At 39.0% G+C, this 27,274-nt stretch overlaps 3 protein-coding genes and 1 non-coding gene across 6 annotated transcripts in view; 2 read left to right on the top strand and 2 right to left on the bottom strand.

Annotated features, from left to right (window-relative positions):
* On the bottom strand, positions 1 to 4,065 carry LOC134636293 (high mobility group protein B1-like). The gene is made up of 5 exons (XM_063486216.1): positions 3,949 to 4,065; positions 1,508 to 1,668; positions 1,098 to 1,246; positions 819 to 993; positions 1 to 719 (listed from the first exon to the last, which is right to left on the bottom strand). The coding sequence occupies exons 2-5, from the start codon at positions 1,652 to 1,654 to the stop codon at positions 570 to 572; spliced, it is 621 nt and encodes a 206-aa protein (XP_063342286.1). The 5' UTR covers positions 1,655 to 1,668; positions 3,949 to 4,065; the 3' UTR covers positions 1 to 569.
* The window catches only part of alox5ap (arachidonate 5-lipoxygenase-activating protein), a 27,030-nt gene continuing 1,503 nt past the window's right edge, over positions 1,748 to 27,274 (top strand). Inside the window, exons 1-5 of the mRNA XM_063486217.1 lie at positions 1,748 to 3,339; positions 3,427 to 3,534; positions 24,955 to 25,065; positions 25,143 to 25,224; positions 26,418 to 26,488. Coding sequence (XP_063342287.1) covers positions 3,483 to 3,534; positions 24,955 to 25,065; positions 25,143 to 25,224; positions 26,418 to 26,488 — 316 coding nt within the window. The 5' untranslated portion in view covers positions 1,748 to 3,339; positions 3,427 to 3,482. The remainder of the gene's footprint in view (positions 3,340 to 3,426; positions 3,535 to 24,954; positions 25,066 to 25,142; positions 25,225 to 26,417; positions 26,489 to 27,274) is intronic.
* uspl1 (ubiquitin specific peptidase like 1) lies at positions 7,635 to 22,428 on the top strand. 3 transcript variants are annotated; one of them, XM_063486080.1, is made up of 10 exons: positions 7,635 to 7,791; positions 8,763 to 8,837; positions 9,225 to 9,384; positions 10,005 to 10,127; positions 10,212 to 11,106; positions 11,367 to 11,477; positions 15,668 to 15,797; positions 17,593 to 17,718; positions 19,003 to 19,163; positions 20,312 to 22,428. In XM_063486080.1, exons 3-10 carry the CDS (start codon positions 9,256 to 9,258, stop codon positions 22,078 to 22,080), a joined length of 3,444 nt encoding a protein of 1,147 aa, XP_063342150.1. In that variant the 5' UTR covers positions 7,635 to 7,791; positions 8,763 to 8,837; positions 9,225 to 9,255; the 3' UTR covers positions 22,081 to 22,428. The 3 variants fall into 3 exon arrangements, with proteins under 3 accessions (XP_063342150.1, XP_063342151.1, XP_063342152.1); XM_063486081.1 differs by having other exon boundaries at positions 8,766 to 8,837; XM_063486082.1 differs by lacking the exon at positions 8,763 to 8,837.
* trnae-uuc (transfer RNA glutamic acid (anticodon UUC)) lies at positions 23,054 to 23,125 on the bottom strand. The gene has a single exon. It is a non-coding gene; the product is annotated as a tRNA-Glu (tRNA).

Here is a 27,274-nt window from a genome sequence, read left to right on the forward strand (position 1 = left end):
AAAAAAAAAAATGTTTATTGACATCAGAAGCAATTTAATTTTCAACAATAAACAAGGCTTTTTTTTGTCTTATTTTGCTATTACAGTGGTACATAAAGATCAGTAAAACAACTGTGATACGTCAATTTTGATAACATGTAATTTAAAATAAAAACACACAGGTGAAGGAGGAAAAAAAAAAAAAGGAGAAGAAGAAGAAACACTCAGATCTAACTCAGAACATTTTTATGTGCTGTGCACCTCTAGCTAAGGTAAATACTGTAAAGCCCACCCCTTTACACTGTACCAGGCAGGATAGTGGTCTAGTAACTACCACTGGGAAAAAAAATAAGACTGGCAGAAAGATACAGACACGATACTTGTGTAGTGTTAACTATACAAAAAGGAGAAAAAAACTGTACAGCATAAAAACAACTGATATACACAGCCTTTTTTGTCGTTTTATTCATTTTTTTTTATTTTTTACCCCTTGGATACTAATGAATTTTCTTTCAGTAAGTGAAGTGTGTACAAGGGGGTTAAATGCTTTATAAACAAGAAAATGACCACTTTATGTCACCTGCCACCTACTAATCATCATCCTCATCGTCATCATCCTCTTCCTCCTCCTCGTCTTCGTCATCGTCGTCATCATCATCGTCTTTCTTCTCTGCCTTGGCTGGGGCTTTCGCTGGCGCACCGCTGCCTGGTTTGCCCTTTGCGCGATACGCCGCGATGTCCTGCGAGGGAGGAGCGAAAACGTGGTGAACCAGCGTCGAGACACAAAAACAGACAGCTGTCACCGAAGAGCTCCGTCGGCGTTCACATTTTACTCTTACCTTCTCATACTTCTCCTTCAGTTTGGCCGCCTTCTTCTCGTAGGGCTGCTTGTCCTCGGCTGCGGTGCTGTTCCACATCTCGCCCAGCCTCTTGGCGACATCCCCGATTGACAGGCCGGGGCTCTCGCCTTTCACCTTAGGGCGGAACTCTGAGCAGAAGATGAAGAAGGCAGATCTGAGGGGGGAGAAAAAAAAAACAAAAAACAGAAAAACATTTATTTACACGACTCACTCACCATACATCTCAAAAATCCTCAAATGTGGTTTTGCAGTACTTACGGAGGTCTCTTGGGGGCATTAGGGTCCTTGTACTTCTTCTTCTTCTTTCCCCCCCTCGCCGGAACGTAGTTCATCATCTCCCTTTCATAGCGTGCCTTGTCCTGCCTGGCCATGTCCTCAAATTTGCCCTTCTCCTTGGCCGACATTGTCTGAGAACAAAAACAGGCATGTCACCAACTGCACGTTCTGAGGCGTCACCCTCTGTACGCAAGCTTATTTATTTCTTGTTTTGGGCAGTGTTAACCCATTACACAACACCTGCACCTGTTCAGCTAAAGTCAAAAGGTGTAACCAACAACATCCTGCTTCTCATATATCCTTGACCCCTCAGCAGGAATACAAATTCACTTTCAAAAAAAAAAAAAAAAAAAAGACAACCCAAAACAAAACCTCAAGCTGAACTCTACTACCTTCCATCGCTCGGAGCACTTCTTGGAAAACTCTGCAAAGTTAACCGAAGCCTCGGGGTGTTTCTTCTTGTGCTCCTCCCGACAGGTCTGCACAAAATATGCATAGGAGGACATCTTCCCCCTCGGCTTGGTTGGATCCTTCCCCATCCTGGTGACAGTATCTAAAAACAATTTACAAAAATAATAAAATAAAGTATATCAACTATTTAATGACGCAGTATTCAAAATTAAATGTTACTATCAGCTGCAATATAATATTAAAATTTAATAAATAATGCTATGTGTCATTTAAATTATTAACTATATTAAGAAAATCATAAATAAAAGCGACCTACAATGTTTGTCCAACCCACACAATCATGTCTCTCTACTGACCACACGCACTATACAAGTCACCCGCCCTCCCCGCTGTCAAACTGCACTAAGTTAATATCACTTAAAGCAGTCCTGAGAAATAACACCGCCCAACACGGACGGAGCTGATGTAAAAAAAGAAAAAAGAAAAAAAAGTGTTTTATTGATATTGATATCATTTATTTATTTATTACAGTGGCCTTAACATAAAATCCGCGGTCAGCTCCTCATTATGGTGTTTCACCAAATGACTAAACACCGCTGCGTATTAAAGAAGGAAATCCCATCATCGCAGCCAGCAGCGATCATTAATGTGCGTTTGGTTTGCAGAGATAAATGTCCCGGAATCGCTCTCAAACGCCGAACTGCAAAAGTTCAACTGCATGGTATAAACCTGAACCATCCGTGGGGCTATATGAGTGGATTGGGCGTTAAAAAAAAACAAACAATATTTTTCCTTGCCCCCCTTCTTCTTCTTCTTTTTGCAACATAAATATCCTCAAACCCTAACCTGCAGCAGTAATAAATCACCCGAAAACCCTTCGTTTTACTCGTGTTCGTGTTTTTAATCGAAAGAAATAACTTTGACACAAAGAGACACAAATTGGAGAAAAACACGTATTTATTGCAAATAAAACACTCCAAACTGCGCTTCCGTGACATAAACACTCATCTCTCATAACTCTTCTTTGTCTCTTATTCGGGAAATAATGTGAAAAGCTTTCGAAAAATGTTTAAAAAACTGTTATTTTTCTCCCCCTCCCCTTTACATTTTCCTATTAAATGCTACTGTAAGTCCCAAGTAAGCTGCGTCGAGCGAAGTAGTAATGGCGCAAAGGCTCTCGTTGAGGAAAAGGAGGTCAACAACGACAGCAATATTTCTTCTTCCATTTTGTGAGAATGCCTTCTTCATGAAAGAAAGTCCCCCTCAAATGTCTCCTCCCGCCTCCCAGTTCGCTTTGCTACGCGACAAATATGTCTAGAAAGCCGGCGATCTTGACTAAATATTTCCCCGATTGATTCCTATTGCACTAGCCGCCTTGTATAGTAATACATTGGGTCTGTACTGTGTCTATGAGCGGGCTGTGCTACTGACTTGGTTTCTATGAGCTCCTAATGGCCGCTCGTCTTCATCCACTAACATGGAGAATATGGCTCCTTCTCTTTGTGTCAACGCTCAGCCATTGCACTGCACGCAATAGAGGGCAGAGCGACCGCGGCCACCACTTCATTTCAAGCCCCGATTTAAACGTTTTCCGAGCATCGGAAAAATCTCTCCTTGGTGTCGTTCGAATCACGAAAGATTGAATTTTCTTTTGCCGTCGTCACATCTCATAGTTACGAGTTTGTTTCTCGAGAAAACACGGTTAGAAAAAGTTGAACTGAACTGCGCCCCTGTCACTGGCTTCCCATTTGCCTCGCTGCCTTGTTTCCTATGCGAATACAGTCAGCCATTACAGTAAAGCGCAGATCGTGAGGTAATTTTTTTCGTTGTCTTCTCGGGTGAAGTGTGGCAAACAAACATTTGCCCGGGTGTATTTTGAAATGCTCTCTCTTTTTCTTAGGTTTTTATAAATTTTGATGCTCGTCTCCAGACTCCGCACGCTCCTCCGGTCTTCGCATGACAGCCGTTCAGCTTTGCAATGCACTGCAATGCCAATGGCTAGCTAACGGTGAGTCTTCTACCATTGTCGCTAACCGTGTTGTCCGCTAGACATTCCTGATTTTTTTCGCGATAACTACCATTTGATTCGACTCCATTTTGCGAAAACGACACGATTGTATTATACAAAATTATTCGTATTTAACGAAATCGACGTTTTGCGTCGAATTTCGTCAAGGTTAATTTTCAATTCTTCTTTTTTACTGAGCGTCTGGTCCTCACTCCCAGGCAGAGTAATGTAACGTTACCTGCTTAGCACCGGCAATTTTGTTGTTTTTTTAAGGGTTCCCCGCAATAAAATTATTTGCAACCAGTAAAAGGCTTCGCGTTTAACCGTGGCAGACATATAAGTAAGATATTTTTGAATGTTACCGTCATTTTCATCCTTACGGACACTTAAAATGTTCGTGTGTGTGATACTTACCCAGTGACTATCGCTGGATCTCAATGGTCTGCAATGGCTGTGTATGAGGGAGCACAGGCGATACGCAGTGTCTTCAGTCTTCAGCTCTCTAACATTACTCTCGGCGGGGCTCGCACGCCATTGGACAGCGCCCAGTCTGGCGCCCCTGCGATTGGTCGAAGGCTTTTCATTGTCCTAATAGAAGACGAGGTTCCATTGGTTGTCTTTTGTGAAACGTCACCGAAGTTTTGTGAGGCGCGTGGATACAAAAATATTTCTGTCCGAGCATGCTGGAGCTGGTAGTAGTGTAGTGTGTTTGCCATAGTATTGAATTCACTACGTTGAGCTCAGTGTACAGTAGGCAAGCTAAATGAATGAGACATCGAGGAGCGCTTGTAGCCAGCGAACGAGGCGGCCGTAAAATGTTGTCAGATTGTGTTGGATGGGTTGTACGTCTCCTTATCAACAGGCTCCATTGTGCATTCTGCACAATACACGTGAGCTTATTTGCAAATTATATCTTTAAAAATGTATAGGTAGAACATCGCAAATTCCTGTGTAAGAGGCATAAAGAGCGATTACCCGTCCCATGCGTGATAGTTACGTCCAGATATGAAATTTAAAAAAAAGATTTAGCTCTTAGTATGAATGAAAACCATAGGAATTCAATGACTGGCCTCCCTTGTGATCAGTGTAATAACCATGATTATCATTTAGGCCCATGATCGACAGAAGGTCCCTGCACTGACTCTACTAAACAGTGTTTTCTTATTCTCTCTGACAAGTATCCATAATTATTAGTTTTGTAAGCACTCATTCTGTGCTTTTGACTATGTTTACTTACGACCCAATATTAATAGTAGGATAAAAATGGAGCTGGAGATAATAAATTATGGTAAATATATTTAATGGGAAATTAATATGCAGATCTGTCTGTTAATGTTTTTCTACACAGTATGTTTTTTATCCTGATATTTTGAGGTCTCATTACCTGATTAGAAGATGGTCATGTGCTTATTGTTAATTAAGACTTATGAAGATCAAAGGGGGGCTGCTCAGTTTAAAGCAAAGGCAGTAAATGTGTATTTTTGACTGACTTTATTCATTCAATTATTTATTTATTTTTGCCCTAAAAGATAGTGAGCTTTTACTTGGAATTTTAGATATAGTCCAACAGGTCTGTATGATAGCCTCATAGCAGAGGGCTTCTTACTCCCAACACTTGGCGCATTGTTATAATAAACATAATACAATTGTCATAGACTCAAATTCCAGTACATCCAAAATGGGGAAAAAACAAACAAACAATCCCAGGAGTCTGTTTATTTTGTCTATTCATGAGTGCTTTTCAGTCTAACCCACTCTACACAGCAGGTATAGTACATATAGTGCATATGCATGTACAGTGTATATATATTTTCTATATTAATTTTGCAAGCTGTTTTGTTCAAGATTATCCAATATTGTACTGACAGTACATTCCTAATTTATCATTTATTACTGATTGCCTTACAAAATATAGCATATAACTTATTGTATATGAGGTTTTAAAGGTTTTTGTCACTTTTCCCTGTACAATATGCATCTGTTACACATTTTCTTTGTACTACTCTTATGCAGCTGAGTAATGTGGCTGATTAGTAAAGCCAAGAGGTGACACAAATACATTTGCTTGTGTGTCTGATTAACAGACTGGGAAATATTAGTTTCTGAACGCAGTGTGCATGGGGTAACCTAATGAGTTTTAGTGCCAAGTGGTGTTGCTCTACCACTACCATCAGATGAGGAGTAGATTAATTTATTGAGTGTGCCTGTTTAGCATGGCCTGCCTTATAACATATACAGACATGAAAATTGCTATTATCCTTGATAATAAAATATAATATGCAGTTATACTGCATTATATTCAGTATAACAGTGTGTAACTTAGAGTTATAAATAATTACCCATTACACTACCAGCACAGAATAACTGCGCAGAAGAATGAGCTGTATAGATTCAGATCTATAAAATGCACATTTTTCCACTTTGGGACCTCAGCTCTAGCGCCACCATTAGGCAGAGTTATATGGAAAGTTATATGGAAATAAAGACAAAAAGAGCCTCCACTGAATAGAAAAGACATTCCAGGAGTGTGATCTTAGTCTGTGACAGAGGCCCTTCCTAAAACGACTTGTTTTGCACTGAGTGGATTCAAGCCAGTAATGTAATTTGACTTGAAAGGTTTGTTTGTGTGTTTGAATGTGGCTGGTGAAGGGGGGGAGGGGGGGGGGGTGCTTAAATAAAGAACGTGCCCACAGTCTCTCATGATTTCAAATATAACCACATCCCTACAGTAAATATTCCTTTAATTGCGCATGTTTAAAAATGAATGAATTGTTTCTTTATACGTTTAAAGAGAATAAATAAACGGCTCTTTTTCTTAGCAGCTAACATAGAAACAAAGAAAAATGGCTGACAGAGTTTATTCTTATCCTTGAATTAAGAACAGGAAGGGTGAAGTGATTCCAAATGCCAATCACAACCCAGACTCAGGCCACATGTCTGCCAGTGATGCTGCCTGTCTGTGTCTCATTTTGCATCAGGAGATGCCACGGCGGAAAGCTATAGCCTGCTCGTGAGGCTAGGAGGCGGCCGGTTTATGCATTCTAATGAACGCTCCCTGGGAAAAATATGCAAATTCATTTTGTCATCAAGAGGAAAATAGAGGACAGGAGAGCAGCAGATACAGGAGGGGCTTAAAGGGTGGGGTGGGGGGGGGCACATGCTATGCAAGAGGCGGGATTGGGTGGAGGGAGGTGTGTGTGCATATGTGTGTGGGTGGGTTGGGCGTCTGTGTGTGTATTGGGGGGGGGGGGGGGGGGGGGGTACAGGAGCCTGCAAGGGCTGGTATTATGAACTGAAATGGGGGACATATGTAAAATCCATCCCACCCCCACCCAATAATCAGCAAAATTCAGCATAAAGTGGGCTGGCAAAAAAACAAATCACCAGAGAAATAGTCGCCCTTATTTACAAAATATGCTAAGTGAAAAAAGAGGGGTCAATAAAGGCTGTTTTTTCAAATCAGCAGATATTTTATCTGCTTAAAATAGTCAGTTCTGTTGATTATGGTTAATTCAGACAAGAAAAACCCACTTTGTGTGTGTGTGTGTGTGTGTGTTCAGATAGAGTGAAGGGGAATGACAGAATAAAATAATAAAAATAACAAAGTGCTGTTTAAGAACAACTAAAACAACAGCACATATTCTTCCCTTCCTTGATGATAACTAGGCAACTTTTTTTGGAGGTGAGCAAACGGAGCTCTCGGTGTGTCTTTATCCTATCCTGGGCGTCCCTGGTTACTCACTCAGTAAGTATTTCAGTATTTTGGCGGGTAACAATTTAAAATAAATGTATAAATAATAGTAACATAATAACAGAAAAGAAAGAGAAGATATCACTGTTATCATTGTATTGATTACTGTGATAATAATATTAATTACAGTGAACAGTAATAACAGTAAATAAATAAATACACTGTGAAATAGACATCCCCTATCTCATCCTACCAAAATAATATACGTAAATAAAATATTATTAGTATCATTAGTCGCGCAGTGTTGGTGATAGTATTGTGTCAATCTAACTTCAGCCCAAGTTATTGCTGTTCACTTGAACAGCCGAGTGGCGGCCGGCGGAACCATCAGTGATAGAGGGGGGGAAGACAAAGGCCGCTGCACAAACCGGCGGTTGGGAAAACGTTTGTAACACGAATCGATAGAAAGATGCACATGGACTCATTACACCGGCGGGACTTAAAAACTACAGCATAATGTGCACCGACTTCAGTGTAACAGCAAATATAATTTAACATCTGTTTGGGTACGTATGATTTTTTTTTTTTTTACTAAAAATATTTTTTAGCCGCGAGTTAAGCGGTTGCCCGGCCTTAGGCTAAGCGTTTAGCATGCTAGCTTCCAGGCTCAAGCTGTCTGATAGTTCAGTCAGGGCATGCAGACTGGTTAACAGAACTGATTTTAACTTATTTTTTTAATTTCCCAAATTATATCGGTATATCCTTACAGCATTAACAAGGTAATGGTAACTAAGCATTTTATTACAGAAGTGTTTTTTAAGTGAGGTTTCTTTTTTGGCTTGCTTATGTTAGTGCTAAATAGCTATCAAAGCTAGTTTTGCTGGGAAACTAATTGGTTCCTGGTTTGTGTCGTGTACTATTATTGATCTAAATACCTTTGGAGAAAAATGTGGAGAAAACATGTGGGCAACCTGGGTAAAGCCTTGCCAATTAAGGTGTATACTTTATATACTGTACCCTGTGAATGTTCAAGAAAGATGAATGAGACGCTCATAATGAATACATTTAACTAATTTGGAAACTAATATATTGACTTTAGGTGTAAACACAAGCATGCTGCAGTCATTGCCGTGACCATCTTAGAAAAGTAGAGTCCTTTATTGTAGTTAGAACCTCGTGGGGGTTCTTTTATAAATTTCAGAGAAGATCAATCTTTATACACTGTTGGTTTGGTCAATTAAATGTGAAGTATATATTTAAAAATGTATCCAAACCCTCTGTAAGAACTTATAGGAAAGAAGGGCAGCTTTCTTATCTGTTTGAAAGATAAGTTCTGAATTAATTTAAATTCCACTCAGTGATCATCATCTGTGCTCAAGAGTCTATTGTTCTGCCTTCAGGCTGGCTGTAGATTGACAAAGATTAAGCGTAAACATTAGGCCAGTGAAAAGATTAAAGAGTCACATTTGAGCATTTGCAAGATTTTTCTTTTTTGGGGGTGTTTTAATGTATTTATTGTGTACATTTATTCCTTTAGTAGGGATGCCGCAGTATCGTGCCTGAACATCGTTATCTGCTAATATCATCCTTGTTGACTGCCATCGTCCTATTGGTAAATACAGATGGCAGTAGTTGATGTTTTTCCTTTGTCAAATCATTTTGTTTCAGGTAAATGTTTAAATATGGTTGAAGTAACGTAAAATAGTTGAACTATATTTTTTTATGAGTACGCTATTTCCCTGCATAAGAATAAATAAATAACATAGTATACTGATGGTGAGCAAATTCCTGTTTAAATTCCTGATTAAACACAGATTAATGTACCTCTAATGTTATGCATTAGCATCACTGTTTCAAGCCTATGAGATATAAAGTGATCTTTTTTTTTCTCTTTTTTTTTTGCAACACAACCAAATTTATTAAAAGGAACAAAACCACTTTCAAAGCAACCTGTACCTTGATAACTTCATAACATACCTGTTTTCTTTTTCTTCCTTAGTGTCCTCGGAGGTGAGAGAGTTTGTGGTGACATGGTTATATATTGTGGATGGCACCGGACAGCCATGGACCTGAATAGCCGCAGCAGCTGTTTGCCAATAACTGGTGAAGACACTGGTTTGGAGGCTTTGGCCTCACCACTGGCGGGGTATTTGGGAAAAGTCAGTAGAGCTCTTGTTCTCCTCTCATTGTCACTTGCGCAAAGCTGAATTGTATTTGAAACTGGACTGTGACTGGACAGTACCAAAGCAAATTCAAAAAGCAAACAAAAACGGAAATCTTTGGTTGTAAAAGGCGAAAGTTGGTACGTTACTTGTCTTGACAGGCTTGAAATTGGTAAATCTGTCATACTGTAACATGGGAAACTGTGTACTACTTATGATTTTATTACAAGTATGCATCTGCTTTCAAGCACTTGACTCCCCCTGTCCTGCCTCACTTGAACTGCTCCTCACTACAAGCATTAAAACATAAATCTTGATCGGTCTTGTAAGGTAAATCAAGTAAAGTATTTCAAGTTTTGATTCATGTGTACATAATGTGTAAATATATAAAAGTAAGGCTGCTGACAGATAAAAGAAATGGTTGATTTAAAAAAAAAAAAAAAAGTAATCAGTTGAAAATATAAGCAGTCTAAAATCTAAAATGTTAATGAATGTCATCAGTTAGATCTTTTTCTAGATTTGTGTTTTCTTTTAAGCTGTTGTCTTCAGTTCACCTGTGAACTTGGTAAACTTGGTAGACATCTGGGGCTTTAACATACACCATGTTTTGTCCCCAGGTGCAGGGAAGAGCTGCTTCACTGGACTATTGCCCTTGGTGTACATCGAAGGGGCTGAGCTATGCTCTACGCTCGTACCGAATCAGCCTCCAGGATTCGATCACTGTCTGCACAAACCCACAGGTAAGTCCAACCACTCAAGTCACAGTTTCATGTATTTGTTTTGCCGTCATCTTCGGTAACCTCTTTGTATCCATTCCCTCACAGTGCCTTTTCCCACTGGTCAGCCGCTCCTTGGAGGATGTTTTGGCTAGCTTGGATGCTGTGGAGCCAGTTGTTGGGAACAAAAGAAAAAATGCCTCCACACAGGAAAAGGAAGAGTTGATTAAACCTTCATTCAAACGTCTTCGATCAAGTGAATTTGGCGGTCTCGAGCCACAAGGTGTAACTGCCACACCTGTTAGCCCAGCAGAGGATGGTGCTGTAAACACTGTCAGAAGTGACCAATATGCAGAACCCACGACAGATGAGGAAAAGCTGAATGGATACCACAGGGATTATCGAGTTGCAGAAGTGACAAATAGGGAATCTGTGGAAGAAAATGATCCAGACTGTGCTGCTTATGCAGATGGTCTTGCCCCCTCTATACTCTCAGCCTCAGCTGAAAGCTCCCTGCAACTTTCTTTGACTACTGATGAAAATGAGGCTGTGCTCAGTTCTCATTGCAGTGCCCACGGTATATCAGGGATTGAGTTAAACCACGAGAGGAGTCTTCCTGGGATCCAAAACGGCTTTAAACAGGAAATTCATTTAAATGAAATCGATATTTCACAGAGTCCTCAAAGTGAGCAGACAATGTGTACAGAAATATCATGGACTGAAATCTGTAAGAATACAGAGGGCGTTAAGTCAGAGAGTGAGGATCTGTCTGGTTCACCATTAAAGGAGTCAGAAGATCTTGTACCTATTCCAGATCAGCTTCTCTGGAGGAACAGTGACAACCTGTGTTGGCTGGACTCGCTGCTTGCTGCTCTGTTCAACTGTAAGAGTTTGCAAAGGTGTAAACCTAAAGACGAATCTCAGCAGTCATCTCTGTGGCAGCTCTTAAAAGGATATGAAGACATATGTGCGGCCATTCAAGTCCACCAACAGACTGGCAGTGGTAAGTTGAAGTGAATTTCAATCTTTGCACGAGTGTGATGTCTAACTTTTATTCATTAATGTCTGTTTTCATCTGTTGATTGTTACAGTGAACAACAGGCTAATAAGATGCATTAGTATTTATAGCTGTTGTCTAAGGAAAACAAAGTTCTTAACAGAAAGTGGCTGTGACTTTAGCTCCATAGACCTCCATGAATAGACTTGTGGAAACCCAGCATTTGTTGTATTTGTTTTGCTTATCTGAAAATTGTTTCTGACTAGATGGCATTGTGCGGGTTCCAAGTCATGTGCTGCAAAAGGCCACTGCAGACCTTCAGAGTCTAAGAATGTCAGTCTTCAGACTACTGCAACCCAAACTGCACTGCAAACTCGGTAAGCTCAAGAGTTTTACACTTACTGAAGGTTCATGACAGGTTGGTAAGTGTTTTCAGGCAGTCTTAAGTCATGTCTTTAAGAGACAAGTTTTTCAGGGAATGCTATTTAAAAGTGTAAGCAAAGTGGTGTTTATCAGCATCTCTATGTTCAGTGAGAACATTGAAAATAAAGGTGCAGCTGTGCTGAGATCCCCATGAGGAATTTCTGTCTCTAAGGAATGTTGTCCTGTTTCTGTGTATTACTGCTACTGGTTTAATCCACACACATTATCTGCTCAGTCACACTAAAACCAGAGTCAGCCAAAGGCTTAATTATAAGGCAACTAGTGCTGGAGGGGTCGCGTTTGCCCAAACAGTACAGGAAGTAGGGTGGGGCAACTAACCAGATTTTATTTTCATTTATGAGTTTGACATTCAGAGATTATGTAAACAAGATAATAGAGATAAAGCAATTATTGTATTTGTTTCACTTTCACTGCTTCTTTTTGTCTGGTGTTATAAAATCCAACATTCATTAACAATGCCAGGTTTTTCTGGTTAGTGCTGTTGCCTTACAACAAGAAGGTCCTGGGACTGAATCTACCAACTGGCCGAGCATTTCTGTGCAGAGTTCTCCCTGTTTCCGTGTGGCTTCTCTCCGGCTTTCTCCCACAGTCCAAAGACATGCGCTTAGTTGGATTAGGTTAATTGGTGATTCTAAATTACACCATAGGTGTGAAAGTGAGTATGAATGTCTGTGTTAATCCTTCGACAGACTGGCAACCTGTCCAGTATGTACCCTGTCTCATACCTTATGGCAGCTGGGATGTGCTTCCCGCCCCCGAATTGGATAAGTGGAAGAGATGACAGATTTTTCTCTTTTCTTAATAGACCACCCTCTGCCACTGTGTGTTATATTTTGTTCAGTTCAGCCAAGAAAAAGTTCAGTAAATGTGTCTTGTCTCTGATGTCAGACTTGTTCTTAATATTGACCAAAATAGTCATTGTAATAGTTTTTGTCATAATTGAGCAGCCTGGTGGGAAGGTCATTCTATAAAAATCTGCATTTGTTTTCAGTGAATGCATGCAAAAAATTGCCTTCATAATATGAAAACTGTGCTATTTGCAGAATTTTTAAATGCACAGGTGTTGCTTGATATTTAGCACTTATAATTTACATTGTTCCTGGGCTGATGAACGCATTAAAACGTAATCTATTTTACACCCAGTCCAAGCGTCACAATCTAAAGCCAAAATCTTTTGTTCAGCACAATCTGTGATCAATTTTGAGCACCAATATCAAGGTATACATATCATTGCTTCAGTATCAACACTGGCCCAATTTAATGTCTGTTATGTAGAGTAAGCGAAACAGTCAGTGGTATCCTCAATGTTTATCTTTTTGTGTGTGTGTTTGTTTTTGTGAACAGATAAGAGTGTATTTTGGGTAAACTTACAAGGTTCATATCACCATTTGGGAAGAGGGCCTGTAAGAGCCACAGTCTTAAGAAGATTTAGTTTAAATTTTGCGCAGACTTCAAAGTTAATTTCTAATTTTTGCATAAGAAAGGCGTAATGTATAAAGATAAGTGCATGTGCATTTGATTGTTAATGTTGCTGTCTTTATAATAATGAGTGACAGCGTACAGTGGAGTCAGACAGGGAGCTTCATTAGGTATCGTGGGTGTAGTTTTTATACCGTGTGACACTATTTTAATAATATAAAGTAAACATCTTAAATCAGAATTACGTGTCCTGTCGCACGCCTCAGACCTAAGTTACAGCTCATTAGTGTCTTGTTTAGATACTCTGAAGCAATATCATTACATCGGCCGTTCAAAACAACTTGTAGCATCTGAAAGGTCTTTTTACTAGAGGTGGGAATCACTGGACATCCTACGATATGTTATTACAGTACTTCACCCACAATACAGTATTATTGGAATGTGTTTATTTATTTATTATCAGATTTTGCAATATGCTTTTATTGTTGTTGTAATAGTTATTAGTTTAGAATTATTGCATCAAATGTGAGTTCTCAGCGCCAAGTTATTTCCTTAATATTAGACTTTGTCAATATCTGTTTTAGCCAATAAGATGAAGTTATCTCATTTCAGTTTTTCATTTTTATTTTTTGCTTCCAAAGGAGATGTCAAGCACAGCAACGCCGTCACTAAAATCTGCCATAAATGTTACCACAACACGAGAGTCGGCCTGTGATTGAATGTGGTCATACTGTTTTTGATAATATGGGAATACATTTTATGATACATTTTAAAAACCACATATAAAACGCACATTTTAAATACAACATTTCTAAACTGAGATTTTATAGAATAGGAACCATCAACCTGATTTTAGGTATTTGTTAAAAACGACTTCAGATTTCAGATAACCTTCATATTATACTCAAACTCCTGGACCACCAGGAATTGAGCAGCCAAACTTGAAGCACAACTGGATCTTGGGTCCCTGAAGGTTCTTATCTATATCAGATAAAATGATGTCGTTATTTTGCCTAGCAACCACCTAGCAACGGGCTAAAATGTCCCATTTATAGCATATAAACATCATCTGCCATGTTTGGGGGTTGTTGGTTTTTTTTGTTTTTGTTTTTTCCCCATCCTCCACCTCTCCACAAGGTTTCATGATCTTGCTGACAGACATGACACTGAACATGAACTAGCAGAAGAAAAGCTGCATGTTTGTTTATAAATACATGTATTTTATGACCAGGGGTGTTTTCTTTAAGTGTAGTTTTAAATAAATACATTGAGCTCAAAGCATGCATTAGGTAACGGAGATGGGCTCCAACTACCAACCTGTCCAGGAAATGTTGCCTTTACCATTATTATTTGAGAAAATGCTGATAATTAAAGATTTTTTCAGTCTCTTTGGTGCAACAAGTAAAGTCCTCAGTGTGACTCAGCCTTTAGTCTTCAGCCATTCAAGTCTTAATAGGTCATATACCAGACAGGTCTTGCTGCCCAGTTCTGCATGTCTGGTTCTTGTTTGTTCAGGATTTAGCTTGTTGCAGCACATTTTAGCTGACAAAGACTAAACTTTTGCATTAGGAGATGATAGAATTGCTCAAATATATACGTTTAAAGAAAAAAACAGGGCGCAATTAATTCTGTTCTGCAATTAAATCTTTGGGGAAAAAAGGGGGGGGGGGGGGCAGTTGGTAAACACTTGTTCCTTGGCTTTTTGAGGGTTTTTTGCTAGCCATCTTTGCCATAGCTTTGTCTGTACATTTGCCAAGTAATTTTTTCCCACATACTCCCTAAATTCAGAAAGTTTAGTTGGACCACATGCAGGGTAAAAAAAAAAAAAAAAACAAGACTCCTAGCGTGGACTGCTGATATAATCTTAACTTGTTTATTTTAAAGTATTGATAAGAAAGTCAAATGTTTTCTGGACTGCATTTCTGAATCCACCAGCAGTTATAGGAAACCAGTGTTAGGTCAGAAACAATATGCAAATCTCGCCACGCTACTATGAGCAAGGAAGAGATGTCTGAGCGAATGCAAACTCAACCGCACAAGGCTCGTGGGGCCCCTCAAGCCCTCGGTTCTTGAATATTAATTTTCAACATAGCCTAGTTCTACAGTTTTTTCCAGGATATCAGTGACAAAAGAAGTATTTAAAGAAGCAGTTGGTTCTGTTCTGGCAAGTTCCTTCTGTAAAATGTAAACGCGTACAGTAGTTTACACACTATGTGAAACGCCCCATCTGAGAACTTCAAAAAAATAAAATACTTACTTTAAAATTGTTCTTATTTTTACTTTGTTATGTGTAAAATCCTTTATATATTTGGCGTTTCACAAGAAAATACCACATACCACAATGCGGTATTCAGTACCAGTCACTCTTTTGTGTAGACTTAATCTTAAACCCTTCAAAACAGTCATTATCACCTGATGGTATCAGAAAGACACAGGTCCGGGCAGGCAAACCTTGGATTTTGTTCAGCTTGTTGGAGCCAAATTATTACAATATACAAAATCTGGAAAATGCATGATCTAAGTGCAAAGGGATGGATGGGAATAATGAAGATGAAAGCCAAGCAGGCGATGGCTATCCTGATGTGATATCTAAAGTTTATCTTAATCCCCATCCACAGATTATGTTTTTAAAAATCACCTGGAATAGGAGCGTGTATCTGAGTGTGTCACAGTGTTCGAACTCTGACATGTTTTTACTTTTCAGGTCAGAGGGAAACTCCAGTATTTGCTATGCCACTGCTGCTCGTGATGGATTCTTGGGTAGAGTGTCTCTTCCAGGCAACCTTTTACTGGGAGATCAAGTGCAGCGAATGTAAAACACCTGTGAGAAAAAGGTAGGTTCATCTATTTTTAACCAGCTGAGGTGTACAAAATACTGCATTACACTTTATTCCATAAAATTTGATCTTAGTGTAAGCACAGCACAGAATAACTATACTGCTGGGAGCAGATGCATTGTTTATTATAAGAATTGGAAGAGGCCCAACTCTGCTTTGGGCGTCTCTCAAGAGGGCAAAGGGAAAATATGAAATATTAAGTAATTGAAGGCAAATTTCTATAAATTCCTCAGCTGCATTTCTGCCAGAAATGTTATCAGATACATAAGCTTTGAAAGCTTAGCTGATGAAAGTCAACATCTCAAATAAATGTTATGCCAGCTAGTGCTGGGCGATATGGAAAAAATATTTATCACGATATGAATTATTTTATATCACGATAACGATATATATCACGATATACCACCTGACCTGTGGTCATCTGGAAAGTATGCAGTCTGTAAACAGCGAGTGGAGAGGTTGCAGTTGTTTTGTTACCATAAAGCATGTTGCAAATCCGGGTGCACGTAAAGCAGTACCATGTCGCAAAACCACAAGACAGTTTCTTTGCGAAAAATATCATTTTTTTATACTTTATTTTCTCTTGCATAAAGTTAAGAGTATGTATAGTGAGAAGACAACATTAATATATTTGCACAGGCTATTTAACCCTTTAAGACCTACCATAGAACCAAGTCCGCCAGAGTTTATCTTTACATTTTACATGCTGTAGTGCCATTTGTGGGAGCATTTCAAGTTGCTATACATCAATACAACCGTTCTAGCCCAAAGTTTAATAATATGTATGTATTAAGTCCATAGTAACTACATAAATTGCAAAAAAGTGCAATAAACTACAAAAAAATTGAAAATCTTTTTTTTTTTACATATATTTCTAGTTAGAGAAATTTAAGAGGCTTATCCCTCAAAACTGTAAATACAAAAAAGTTGCACAAAATAGTTTCCAACCATGAGAAATTTATTTTGAGTGTCTTCATAGTTTTATTTTTGAGATACACAAATTTTTATATACCACAGGAAAAATGAAAATAAATAAATGCAAATTTGCAAAAACACAGCATGTGCATCAAAATAAACTATTTCCAACAGTGTAATTTGACTTCTAAGCATCCCGGAAACGATACAGAAGAGCATAAAGTCAAACATGACTTTTAAAAACACCAACATAGGCTTTGAAGCTAAAAAACTATATTTTCCGCGAAATGACGTCACTTCCGGTTTCGGACAGCTAATGGCGGACATGCGATAGTTCGCGCTGACTTATATTCCAACTAGTAAGTGTTATGAACAGCTGATCGGATCGGCAAAGCGTGTTTCTGGAATATTATGTTTTTGTTGCTGGAAGTACTTTTTATGCAATTTTTGCAAAGCTATATGTGGAAGGAAACCGTGACCTAGGGCAAGCTAATGGAATAAGATGTAAGTACAACGCCTACGTTTTCATATGCAAAAGAAATTATTGCGCTACCTCACGTGGTTCCAGTACTACAGGGATTTAAAAATAGTTAGGGAAAACGGAGTGTGCCTGCTCCGACCGGTTGTAAAGGGTTAATGATCTTTTTTATGTAATAATTTATAAAATTCGGGTTAGAAACGATAGAAGACAAATGGCACGATAGACACTTTTCTATCGTCCACACGATATATATCGTCATATCGCCCAGCACTAATGCCAGCAATACATTACAAAAAACTTGATAGTGGCATTTTTTTAACTAGTTGGTTGCACTTCTCATCATCACTGTATTGTTTTGTCTGAATCCTAAATACATTTTATGCTGTAATTTTTCAGGGTTATGAAGACTCTTCCTACCTTCACAAATATTGTACCTGATTGGCACCCACTAAAAGCAGCACACTTGGGCCCCTGCAATGTGTGTCGTAAGAAGAATGAGAAGAGGACTATGGTGCTTGAAAGGTAGGAATCAAAAGAATCAAAGTGTTGTGGGGTTGTTGTTGGGTTTTTTTTTTGTTTGTTTGTTTTGGTTTTTTGGATTTTGGGGTGTATGAACATAAATTAGCATCTTGTTGAATTGTTTTAGTCCAGTGTCTTCAAACCACAGAGGTTGGTGGAAATTACTGTATCCAGTCATGGAAGGGATTAATAACTACTTAATGAACACATTAATAGAAGTAAAAGATCAATAAATCTAATCATCACGATTACCAATAAACCCACGGGACACCTTATTAACTACCTTGCTAGCATAAATCCCCACACCATTACCCCATCATCATCAGTCTGAACTGTTGACACACCACAGATTGTAGATCTGTGCTGCTATGTTTTTTTACACCAAATTCTGACCCTTCAGTCTGAATTTTACTGAAGATATTAAAACTCATCAGTTTTGTTAAGCCCGTGTGAATTGTAGGACCCATTTGTTTTGCTTAGCTGACAGGAGCATGAGCCAGTGAAGTCTTAGGCATCAAGGTTCAAACTGCTCTTCATTCAGAGTTGTTTTTCTTCATACCTTGCTTCTAATAAGTGGTTATTTGAGCTACAGTTGCCTAGCTTAGCGATCAGCTTAAAACAGTCTGGCTATTCCTCTGTGACCCCTGCCATCGAAAAGACATTTTAACCCAGAAAACTGCTGCTCGCTGGATATTTTCTCTCTTTCAGACCATTCTCTCTGAAACCTAGAGAGTAAATGAGCAGGTTTTGAAAAACAGACCAACCTCTCTGACGCTGACAGTCATGCCAGTTGAAAGTCACTTAAGTCTGCTTTCTTCCTCATTGTGATGCTTACTTTGAACTTCAGCAGATGCTCAGTTCGTACGAGCATCTGCACCACCTGATATCATGGTCTTAAATGCAGTGACTTTTTGCCATGTGATTGGCTGATTGGATATTTCCTTTAACGAGCAGTTAATTGTCCAGTGAGTGTATATGTTATGCAGATTTTTTTTTCTGCTTAAATATAAATGGAAATACAATTTGACAAAAAAAAATTGAAGTGGGTCATCTGTAGCAGTGGTATCCTTATGAATATACTGTGAGAGTAATAAAGAGAGTGCAGCTCAGAGTTGAGTTATTGCAGGGTATATTTTTCTTTGCAAAACTAATGCACGGAGTGGTTAAAATAAATAAGATTTTTTTTAAAAAACCAGACAAATACATTTTTAAAGTCTGTCTGGATTTTCACTTTTTTATACCTCTAACCACTTTTTGCTTTTTTTTGCCTTGCTTTGTGTTTTATAGTCTGCCTCCAGTGTTTGCACTGCACTTTGTGGAGGGGCTTCCTAACAACGATGTCAGTACATACACCTTCAACTTCAAGGGCAGAAACTACTCCGTCACCACTGTCATACAGTACAAAAGTCACCTGAAGCACTTTGTCACCTGGACTTGCAGCGCTGATGGTACGTATTTGTGTGTGAAATGTGAACAGACGACAGAATTATTTAATGTTATGCAAATAAGAGAGTATCGAATGTTGAAACTGAGAAATATATATTTATTTATTTAAAAATATGCCGATTTCAAATGAATCAGAAGCATTTCAAAAACGGTAGGACGGGGCATGTTTACCACTATGTTGCATCAGTTCTCCTTTTAACGACAGCGCGTCACTGTAGATCAAAAATAAAGTTTTTTCCATTCTCGCTTGATTTTAGATGTTCAGTAGATGCTGTGTACAGACATGTAGTCTTCGTCTAAGAGTGCTCAACATCATCTCTCTTTGTGTCTGAAACAGTTTCTGTGGGATAAATGGTTTCTTTATTGTTACACAACCTTTTCAGCCTTTTGTTGCCCCTGTCCCAACTCTTTGATGCATATAGTTTTTCATAAAATCATAAATAAGCATTTCAAAACAAAAGCAATTCTCACTTTTAACATTTGATATGTCATCTTTGTAATGCATTTTTTTCCTTATACAAGTTGAATTTGATTAAGTAGATATTTTGAAGTTGTTAGTGCAGTATTTTTACACAAATGAGGTTAATAAATAAATTAGGTTTTTTGTTGTTGTTTGTTTTTGTTTGTTTTTTTTTAATTAAACTGGAAGTTACATTTAAGTGCTTTTCTTTGTGGTTGAATCACTTAATGGTTGAGTATGATTTGACTCTGCCATAGTTTGCCAACAGCACATTCTGCTGGACAGTTCATGCAAGAGAAGATCCCTATTTGCTGTCTATTTCACTGTCATTTAATAATTAGATTTATTTAATAATTATATTGAATAATTAGATTTTATTTTGTATCTAGCTTACCGATTTTGCAAATGTAATGTTATTGTGATGTGTAGTTATTGCTTTCACAAGTTAGATAATTAATTAGTCTGCAGTATGCTTTGAATAGATTAGATATATGGCAGACTGTTGCGCAGAGTTGCTCTTGGAAGAGACCGGAATTCTGCATTATTTATTTTATTATTTTATTTTATGTTATTTAAGTTCTTCTTATTCATTAGTCACATAAAACAAACCCTTGATATAGACGACCAAGTTGAACCTGCAGCATTTTGCTGTAACCATTTGTTGTGCTTTTTTTTTTTTTTAATTTACAGGCTCGTGGCTGGAATATGATGATTTAAAATACCCCAACTGTAAGACCCACCAGAAGCTTCAGGTCCCTGCTAATGAGATGCATATCGTCTTCTGGGAGGTGGAAGACGACAAAGAGCTTCACATCTGTTCTTCCTCCTCCACATCTGCCCTCTCTGACAATGAGAGAAACAACAGTTTAAATGAAGGTTCGGTAGCGGATGAGGTGTTGGTTCGCAGTCCAGATCAGTCTCTTCTTATTCCTCATAACGACACCGACATCATCTGCGCTCTCACCGAAGACACCAGCAGCATCATGGACACAACAATCATGGCAGGCGTTGATACTTCCATAGGTGCCACCACTTTGCTCGACACCTTTGAGGGCCTAACCCACGGTGACATCATTACGCTCACATTGGTTGAAGTAAAACCCGATGTAGAAATGCAGTCTTTAAACAACAACCACAAAACTGCAGATCTGAGCACCGCTAGTAAGAATGAGACTCTTGACTCCACACCAGACAGCTCTTCTGCTGCCGAAGGTAATGAACTGCATCACTGTCCCAGTGTTGACCTTCCCTCCACCTCAAGTGATCCCGACTCAGGGGACGGCTCGTCCAGCGATCCAACATTTGTGCCCGGTGCCAGGAGAGGACGAGGGAAAGGAATCAGCAGGGGGAACACCGTCAGCAGAGCAAAAGGTAAAAAGGTAGCTTCATCAAAAGCAGCTTTGCATACTTCACCATCGACATCTTCAGAGCCCTGTGGAGTAAACTGTGAACAGCCTGTGGTCCCTGATACTCAGGATAAGAGTCCATTTACTGAAATTACACAACAGGGTTTCCACATGTCTTCTACTGATAACCCACCCCTCTCTGCCAATCAGAGCGATCCCACATCAGCGTCACTACTAGATCAGAATGCTCGCTGGTCCTTCCTGCTTAGCAAACATCCGCTAAACCAAGTTCAGAAGTCCACTGCAAAGTTTGCCCCTGCCTCAGTCACACAATTAAAGCCCCCCCCTCCTCCTCCTCCTGTTCACTCTACCCCCAACCCTGTGAAGAGACCGCATCTTCCAATGGCGCGCTACCCAAAACCACAACTCCAGACAGAGGACAGCAAAGATCTGCCAGTGAAAGCTGCAGACATGTATGGGGCATTTCGTGCTAAGAGCTTAAACAACCAGAGACCCCTCCTATCACCTACTGTGCAGTCACAACCGGTCACTTCTAACCATCTAACCAACCCTACAGTGATGTCTAGTATGTCCCTGATTACACCTGGAGCAAAGGCACTCCTTAAAGCCTCTCTAAGGAGACATGGCAGCCATTCCTCAGAGGTTCCTGTAGGCCTCGGCACCACAGAAGCCCTCAGATACAAACTGCTAAAGCAACTCAAATCAAAGAAAAAGCAGCGTGCTAGAATCGACAAGATGTTGGATAAGCTACAGCTCCGACCGGACAGCACTGACTTGGACTCTCCCAGCACCGTCACCTCAAGCACGTACGATGGCGCCACCAGTGACGACTTCCTGTCGGACTTGCTCTCGCCAGCGACGACAGCCAGCAACCTTTCACCAGACAGCACGGGCTTCTTTGAGATGTTCGCCAATGGGCCTGACGGAGCCGAGCGCGTGGTCGGAGCTGCTGGGAGACCATCAGAGATGAATGGCGGAACAAACGGGCAACACGACGAAAACTTCCTTGACGAGTTCCTCTCTCAGGCTGTGAGTCATACCCCGACTGACATGGAGACCGAGGCACTCAGCGCACTTGACCTTTTCATTTAAGCTATGATGTTTACCATTATGTCAAGTTGTTTAACAGCTATACCTTGTCTTTTTTAGTTCAGATTAAAGAAGATAGAACTCCTCAATGTGTATTTATGCTTCTGTTAATGAAGGTTTGTAGGTGTGTCAGTCATGTTGGAGACATGTTAAATAGCAGCTGAAATTTGTAAACCACATTGTTTGGGGGGTGTTTTTTTTGTTTGTTTGTTTGTTTGGGTTTTGTTTTTGCAATTTTGGCACTTTGAATTAAGGAACTGGCCATTTGAAGCCAATGAAATTTTGTTTCTGTTTTGTGTTGATGTATTACTTAAAGTTATAACTGTCTTTTAGTGTAAATAATAAATTATTTATATGATTCTTGTACTTGTCAAAATGTCAGTTATTATGAAAAGGAAGGGGCAGGACATAACTATTACTTCCACCTAGCTTCCTGTTTGAGAAATAAAATATTTATGTTCAGATTTTTCAACTTTGGTTACTTAAAACTTTAATATTAAATGTAAAATGGACTGGTTTCAGGTCGTTCAAGTACCCAGTTATTTGAGTTGAGTACCATACTGCACACTTGTTGTGTTTTTAACAATAAACAATTTAATGATATAGCATATTCGCAAGAGAATCTCAGGAAATGCTGGTTGGTAGCAGGTAAATTTGCTACCAACCACAAATAATTCAGAATTTACATTTGGTGGCTGCAGCTTTGTTTCAGAACTGTTTATTGGGTGCATGTTTCACACAGCCAGGTGATAAGCTTTAAATAAGATACGGCATTAGCATTGGCAACCTAGACTTCTGAGTTGTGTCATTTATTGGTGAGGAAATTTAAAATTAAGAACTTAATAAAGGAAAGCTGTCTGTGTGGTTGGTCCTGTGGGTGGTATCGTTTTGTAGGGTGATGTTTTTATATAAAGCACCCTGAGTCAGCTTGGGTGACGATATATAAAAGAGAATAAACCTCGAGGAAAAAAGGGCGTTCCCATACCGGGAGTCGAACCCGGGCCGCCTGGGTGAAAACCAGGAATCCTAACCGCTAGACCATATGGGATATGCGGCCAAATGTCGTCATCATATATATATGACATGGATGAAGACAACGAATCAGGAACTGATAGGATGATAATGGTACTTTTCGTGGCGCCATGACGTTCCTAAAATAACTTTAACGTTAGCGATTCGTTCCCCGAAAGCTGACACCGAACAGCATGTTTTAAACTAGCTCCTTAGTCCAGCTTATCTTCACTGGTGTTTGTAAACCAAAGACATTATAAACATGTTCGGTGTTACGCTGTAGGTAGGTGTTAGGAAAAGGTGTGCAAAAACATTTTTTTAAATTAAGAACGACATTTCTGGATATCTTTGGGTTTGGGGGCTTTGTAGGGCGGAGGACGTCTTTATTTGGATTTAGTCGATACGAGAGTGCATCAAAGTCGTTCAATATAAAGTTTGAAAAGAGATTTAAAAAACATCAGCGAGGACGTTGCATTTCCTTTGAAAGGCGCACGCAGGTGCTATTTGACTGTAAGTGGGTCAAACCAGAATAAGAATAAGCCAGCTCTATCTTACTGTACTTAACCCCTATTCACAGCAGACTGGTGAAGAATAGACATCTAAAAGTAGGACACTGATAACTATGAACATGAATACCTACTCTACTTTTACTTTTGTAGGATAATAAATGATTACATTGTTTCTGGGGGGGGTGCCTTCTTTTTAAAGGCATGTTGTGTGGTACAGTATGCTGTAATTTACATTTTTCTAGGAAACTAGAAAATAGGTCGGCAATTAATTGAAACATCTGCAAACATACTCGGATTTATTATATATAAGGCAAAAAAGAGTTTGTACAATTCCAACAAACTTGAGAGTCAAGTTTTGGTGTGACCACCTTTATTCTTCAACACATCCTGAACTCTTTTCGACAAACTTTTTTATAATTTCTTAAAGTAGCCTTCAGATATAACTCAGAAGTCTTCCTGAAGGACATTCAAAGCTCTTGTGTGTTGTTATTGCCATGTCTTGACAGCCTCCCTTCCATTAAAACCATTTCTGATGAACCTTCAGTGAAGACAATGGGTCGTGAATGGATCATGAAGGGCTAAATGCATCTCTCTGTGCTGTGTCAGGTGGATTTTTCTTCTTTTTTTTGACAAAGTTTCACATACTGTTCACCTGTTGTAACTCTTTTGTCCTCTACTTGCACACTGTGCTGAAAAATGCTAAGTTTTCAGCTAACAGCTCCTTGGGAATCACCTTCTTGGTACAAAAATAAAATTTTATGTATGCCAAACTGTGTTATCTTTTACATGTTTCATACATTTAACTAAAGAAATTGGAACAAATGACAAAGTACCAAAATATACCATTTTAAAATAATATAAATAATTAAAAAATGTATATAGAAAGTCTGGCTCTTTTGAGGCAAAATATAAAGAAATGGGGGTTAAATCAAACCTTTTGCACTGTGTTGTATATGTTGACACATTCTCATGCATGATCTTGATTATTTTTTTGCCAGAAATACTTCAAGTGTCTGTTTTTAACACTACTCATGTATATAATTACTGGGGATAATGAGAGGTGACACATAGCGTAATAGTGATGCAAAATAATTTTGCAAAACATCAAGTTAGGCCTTTACATGCAATCCGGTCTTACACAAGCACACAGAGGAAGTAGCAGAAAAGTTGTTTGCGGCCCTCTGTATTAAGCCAGAGCATCATTTACATAAAGGGGAAGCCACAAACAAGTGTGTATGTGGGATGGAGGTGGGATGGGGACAACATGATGTCACAAAGGGAGAGATCAGGTTTATGATTTGCTACTGACTTTAAATACGCCCGTTTGGATGTGAAAGACAGTCTTTGTCTCTTTCAGCCCAGCAAACACCTGCTCCTAAAGCTCACACGATAATCATGGACTCTAACAAAGTGGTGGAAAACATATACCTCCTGGTCATCGTCACTCTTGTCAGCGTGCTTCAGAATGGTGAGAAACTCTAACCCAGTGACTGAAAATGTACCGCTCACATCGCAAATGCTTAATCTTGACTCTCTGTTTTTAAGCTTTTTTCGCACAGAAGGTGGAGAGGGAATGCAAGAACCATAATACCCGCACATCAGCTTTTGAGCGAGTGTCTTGTGCCAAGTGAGTGCTCTTTCTTCAACAATTCATTCTCTATTGCAACATCAATACCAGCGAAATGAAACAATGTCACATTTGTTTCCTAATAGGCTTTCCATTCAGCCTCATAATCCACCAAATATTAACTCTATCCAGAGGCAGTCCTCATTTGCTTGAACCCTCCCAGGTTGGGGAAAGAGCTGGCTGGCGCTGACCGTATTTGAATACTTGATGGTGAAATAACAATGATGTGTTAGAGAATTTGCTGTACGCATGCACACACATAACGATACTTAATACCCCACACATGTTATCAATTAAATACGTTTGATAAGCATGCCACAGCTAGAAATTTAACCTCTAATATTTATTATAACTGAAAGAACGGCTCGAATCTTAAGCAACGGTTCATTGACTGTCTATAAAAGGAAATACCTGAGCTACTTCCTGCATTTAAGGTCAACCTCTCATATATCTGTTCCATCTATACAGTTGCAATGACATGTCAAGAAGTTTGTTTGATTGATCATCAACATGCTAATTCATTCCTTAAATGCTACAACTTTCCACTGCAATCTCCATGCCCCTTTTCCCTGTGAAGATACCTCCGGGGAATATAATCATTATGCAGCCGCCCACACATTTAGGTAAAGCACTGTGGACTTCTCACACTAGAACTCTGGATGACCATTGATTATTGTTATTCATGCATGTTTTTTTACAGTTTTTTTTTAAAGTTACATTTTGTATTACATGTGCAGTGCTTCACACACAGTGTAAAGATTATCCCACATTAACAGTGTTGATAATTACAAAATTGCAAACATTTGTTGTTGTTTACATTTCTGTTATTATTAATCCACCAGTAGCCCCAAGCTTTCAGTCAAAATTGTATTTTTAATGCTAAAATATTCTTGTTAGTGTTATCTGTGAATTTTCCAATGTACTGTTTTACAAAGAAGCAGAAAAAATAGTAAAGCAAATTGTTATTTTTAATCAACTGTGCTTCAACCTTTGTGAAGTACTTGGTAATTTGGAAACCATCATTTCAAAGTGTCTTCCACAACAATTACAACAAAAACCTCACAAAATGCTAGATTTTGTGACTCAGGCGTTTCAGTTTTTCTGCCTTTAACTAATCTGCCATTGCTTCATAGTTTCTTCACACTTGCCTTGAAATGTGCTAATAACAGCTTTTGTTTAAACTTCTTCTCTAGTCGCAACTGCATGGATGCTTACCCCACTTTCTTGGCAGTAATGTGGTGTGCTGGTCTGTGTCTCAGTCAAGGTAATCATTCATGAATGTAAAGGAGGCTGTAAACAGTGCACACCCACACAGAAACAAAAGCAAACATTTAGAAAAGTGTTTGTTCTCTCCTTGTACAATACAATACAACACAACACAATCCAATATGCCTGAAACACTGCTGTTTTTCAAAGGTAGAAGGTCAGATCTGCACATGACTTTACTGACATTAACCTTCTGTGGCCACAAGAGTGTGGATCATGCTGCTACAATTTAAGGACAAGCTTTAGGCCAAACCGATAAAATAAAATAAAGCATAAGCACAAGTGCTGACATAAAATGCAGTTCCTCTAGTGGCCACTTGAGGCTGGATCCAAAAGTAAGTTAGTCTCCATATATTCCCATGTTGGCAGACTGGGAGCTTAAAATACCAACCTGTGGTTCAAGCCAGAGTTGTGGTCCAGAGTTTACATCAACTCATCATGGGAATGAATGTCATGCTAATTTGGGGCTTTTAATGATTTCTTTCAACTGTTCTTTTTTCTGTGTGTAGTGATTTGTTTGAATTTATTTTGGATTCTTTGTAATCCACACATGGTCAAAAGTTTAGATACAGGCTCCAATATATACCCCACTAAAATTTAGCTAAATGTCCCTTAGTAATTTGGACCTCAACCAGATGCTTTTGGTAGCCATCAAGAACCTTCTGGAATAACTCTGGTTGGATATTTGACAAGTCTTGTTGGAAGTATTGGTAGATTGCATTTAAATTGGCTGATTTTCTGGCACCGTCCTGGCTTAGCGTATAGGGTTGAGGTCAGGGCTTTG

Source organism: Pelmatolapia mariae, linkage group LG10_11 (assembly GCF_036321145.2).
Source record: "Pelmatolapia mariae isolate MD_Pm_ZW linkage group LG10_11, Pm_UMD_F_2, whole genome shotgun sequence".
In the NCBI taxonomy this organism is placed as follows: domain Eukaryota; kingdom Metazoa; phylum Chordata; class Actinopteri; order Cichliformes; family Cichlidae; genus Pelmatolapia; species Pelmatolapia mariae.